Below are 4,107 nucleotides of genomic sequence, written 5' to 3' on the forward strand. Positions count from 1 at the left end.
AGGAAGAGTACAAAAGAGAAGAGGAAATAAATTAACACTAAAGAATAGCTACACTAACAACACAAAAATTGGAGCAACAATAACTATAACAAATAAACAAAACTAGAAACACCCAGAAGAATGAACTAAAGGAAAAGAGGAACAAGATGGATATCACTAAAATAGGAAAGTAACACAAAATACTAAAACTAGAATGAAATCAAACTACCAAAACAACTCAACAACCTGGAATCCCAACAGAGACAAGAACATTTAAAAACAACAAACGCATGTATTAGGAAAAGGAAAAACAAAATGTATTTCTGCTTTTATTTTTAATTATGACAGTTTTGGTCCTCCATAACAAAGCTGTATCCTTTACAGATGAGGTGCTTGCTCAACTGCTATTAGCAAACACACCCACCCTTATTCCACTCCTTCCAGTTACATCACAGCCATTTCCTTCACTGCAGCCAGACTGCTTCATTCGTGTAGACTGTCCAGAGTCCACGAATACCGCTCAGCTTTTCTTCACCCTCACCACTAATTCAAGTGAAGACCTTACACACTAAAGGTAAACAAAGTATTACTTTTCATTGTTTTAAGCAGGAATACCAGGAGACCTTTTGTTTTATGCTTTCCAATTACTGAATATGGTAAAATTAAAGTATAATTCCATCTGAAAGCTATTTGGAGTATTCTGACACAATAACATTGTTTGCTTAGGTTATGAAAAACCTAGCAAAAGGGTACTTGGACCAGATATTTAGTATCTTCCTAAACAGAACATTTCAGGCTGTCAGATAACATCGTAAACATTATTGGAAACATGTAGAATTTATCTCTGCGATTTAACAGTTCTTACCACTTGAACTACAGCATTGAGCAACAGACGCATTTACATCACATTTCTCTTTGTATGAACACTATGTGATATAAAGATAAGCTTATCTTAAGGCCATAGGTGAAGAAGTCTGCCAGTGAAATCAACAAAATAAGCTGCACTTGGATGTTGGACTAAAAGATGGGATATATCTTTTAAATGTGTACAATAAAGCATTTTGCTTCTTGAGTCATGTTCTTCCAAATAAAGAGGCTTTTTGTTTGTATTTAAAAATATTTTTTCTTAAACTGAACAGTAATTTTTTTTCTTCAGCAGCACATCTGAAAAACAGCCACATTCCAAAAGCCTCTCCTGGTCCTGCTCAGACATGTCGCTCCATAGCTTTGGGCTTGAGCCACTCTCCTGCCACGCCTGGAACAAAGATAGGACTCGTACGTGAAACTGCATTCATACCAACATTTAACCATTTCTTTGGGATAAAATGTTGCCACCCCTGATATTTTTTTCACTATACATTGTTGGTTTATTTAAAAGAAAAAAGGCCAGTTCAGTTCCTGTTCCAGGATGGTTGCTACCATTATTGTGGTGTTACCAGGACAACCACATAGAATCCAATTATCAATACAGGAAATGAAGTGAAAGAGCTTTAATGCAGACATGTAGCTGCAATTAAGCTGTGGGATATTATTACAAATGGTTCCAGTATAGAATGCATACAGCTCACCCCTGTTAGTTGGAATAACATAAAATTGCTATTTCTGATTGCTGTTACATTTATTGGTAGCACTTTATTTGAAGGGGGTTGAATAAGACTGACATGACACTGTCATAAAAACCTGTCATAAACATCAATAAGCCTTCATGAATATTTATGACTGTTGTCATAAAGCGTCATTCGGTAAATTATGACACTTTTAATACAAAGTTGACATTATTCAAAATGTTTTTGTTATGACAACTTGACATTAACCAGGAAATCATTACTGAGATAAATTTGTTATAAAAGTATAACTGATTGCACTTTAAAAAATTAGGTAACTTTATGTTATTAAAGGTAAAGTTTAAACAGTAATGATTTCCTGGTTAATGTCAAGTTGTCATAACAAAAACATTTTGAATAATGTCAACTTTGTATTAAACGTGTCATAATTTACCGAATGACGCTTTATGACAACAGTCATAAATATTCATGAAGGCTTATTCATGTTCATGAAGGTGTTATGTCATGTTAATGAAAGTGTCATGACTGTCATGCTGGGAGGTAACTTTTTGACCCACATGCAGAAACAAGAGAACCAAGTATCAGTAAAAGATGTTTAATGAAAAAAACAATAGAGCTTCAGCAGGTTCAAGGAACTCGGCAACAGGAACGGGTGTCAGACGGCAGGTAAGCGGGGGTGGATACTGGTATTTCCTTGGGGTCGTTTTGGGTGTGGTAATCTGCTGCGGGCCATCCGGTGTAGGGGGAAACCAGCAGACGACGTCAGAGGGCGGACAGCTGCGGGCCTCAGCTTAGCGGGGCAGATCGAGGTGGGCAACCGGCGAAGGGTAAGAGGGTCAGGAACTGCCAGGAACTCAAAGCCTCGGAGTAGACCCAGGACGTCTCGAGGAGGTTGTCTGGAAACGAGTAAACACAACAGATGTCACTGGAAGGTTCTCAGAGGAATCACTAACTGATCTAGTGGTGGCCTGCAGTACCATTACTGGTTAACAATCTGGCATCGATGTGTTGGTTGGCTCCACTCTTAAGCCTCTTCGGAGATGAGAAAATCTCCGACAGGTGTGTGGATCCCAGCGTCCCTGGTCACGCCCACCAGAGATCATCCACCAGGCGGCCCCTGGTGGAAGGAGCGAGAAGCAGCAGGAGAACCACCACAGTACCCCCCCCTCAATGACCGCCACCCGGCGGTCCAACAGAAGACGAAGCTTGAAAATCAGTAAGCAAAGAGGGGTCTAGAATGAACGAACCAGGTACCCAAGAACGATCCTCCGGGCCGTAACCCTCCCAGTCCACGAGGTACTGCCAGCCTCTACCCCGGCGACGGGAGGCCACGACCCGGCGAACCGCATAAGCCGGGTGCCCATCAACATCCAGGGTGGGAGGAGGGGGTTCGGCCGGAGGGCACAAAGGACTGGTCTGGACTGGTTTGATCTGTGACACATGGAAGGTAGGATGTACACGGAGAGAGGCAGGTAGACGGAGGCGGACAGCAGAAGGACTTATGACGGAATCAATAACATAAGGGCCGATGAAACGGGGAGAGAGTTTTCTAGACATTGCTTTCAAGGGAATGTCCTTAGCCGAGAGCCAAACCTGTTGTCCAGGTGAGTATTGAGGAGCTGGTCGTCTCTTGCGGTCGGCCCAGCGGCGGTTCTGGTCAGCCGTGCGGTGGAGTGCGGAGATCGTTCGTTTCCAAATGGCCTTGCAGCGACGGATGTGATGACGAACAGACGTCACAGCGATCTCTGTCTCATCGGTGGGCAGCAGGGGGGGTTGGTAACCCAATGAGACCTCAAACGGAGACAGGCCCGTGGCAGCTGAAACAAGAGAATTATGGGCATATTCTACCCAAGGCAGAAACAAAGACCAGTCTGAGGGGTTGGAAGCGGTGAGGCATCGTAGAGTAGATTCAAGTTCTTGATTCAACCGTTCAACTTGACCATTAGACTGTGGGTGGTAACCGGAGGTGAGTGTGACTTTAGCTTCGAGGGCCGTGCAAAAGTGTTTCCAGACCTGAGACGTAAACTGGGGTCCTCTATCAGAGAGGATGTCTTGTGGGATGCCGTGAAGGCGGAAAACATGTTTAACCAATAGCTGGGCTGTTTGGAAGGCAGATGGGAGTTTACGGAGCGGAATAAGGTGGCAGGATTTAGAAAAACGGTCAATAACTGATAAGATGGTGGTCATTCCCTTGGAAAGGGGTAACCCGGTGACAAAATCTATGGAAATGTGGGACCAGGGGCGTTTGGGAATGGGTAATGGCTGCAACAGACCAGAGGGTGGCTGATGGGAAGACTTATTACGGGCACAGGTAGGACAGGCCGAGATGTAATCTCTAATATCTTTGTGCAGAGACGGCCACCAAAAACGGCGAGAGACCAATGCTATGGTCCGACTAGCGCCAGGGTGAGCGAAAAGCTTAGATGCGTGCAACCACTGAATTAAGCGAGATCTGACTGAGGTAGGGACAAAACTCTTGTTAGGTGGGCCGGTTCCAGGGTCGGGTTCAGACTGTTGTGCTTGTTGGATAAGGTCTTGGACCTCCCAGGTAACTGTACCAACA

At 43.9% G+C, this 4,107-nt stretch overlaps 1 protein-coding gene across 3 annotated transcripts in view; it reads left to right on the forward strand.

Annotated features, from left to right (window-relative positions):
• Positions 1-429: 429 nt before the first annotated feature.
• Positions 430-4,107, forward strand: part of LOC103156812 (actin-related protein 2/3 complex subunit 1A) — a 19,555-nt gene continuing 15,877 nt past the window's right edge. The window contains exons 1-2 of one of the 3 annotated variants that reach the window (XM_016664660.1): positions 430-553; positions 1,136-1,254. In XM_016664660.1, the coding sequence (XP_016520146.1) occupies positions 1,191-1,254 (64 nt within the window). In that variant the 5' untranslated portion in view covers positions 430-553; positions 1,136-1,190. The remainder of the gene's footprint in view (positions 554-1,135; positions 1,255-4,107) is intronic. The other 2 variants (XM_007578991.2, XM_016664659.1) reach the window with 2 other exon arrangements.

The sequence above is a fragment of the Poecilia formosa genome, unplaced genomic scaffold, assembly GCF_000485575.1.
Source record: "Poecilia formosa unplaced genomic scaffold, Poecilia_formosa-5.1.2 Scaffold503, whole genome shotgun sequence".
In the NCBI taxonomy this organism is placed as follows: Eukaryota; Metazoa; Chordata; class Actinopteri; order Cyprinodontiformes; family Poeciliidae; genus Poecilia; species Poecilia formosa.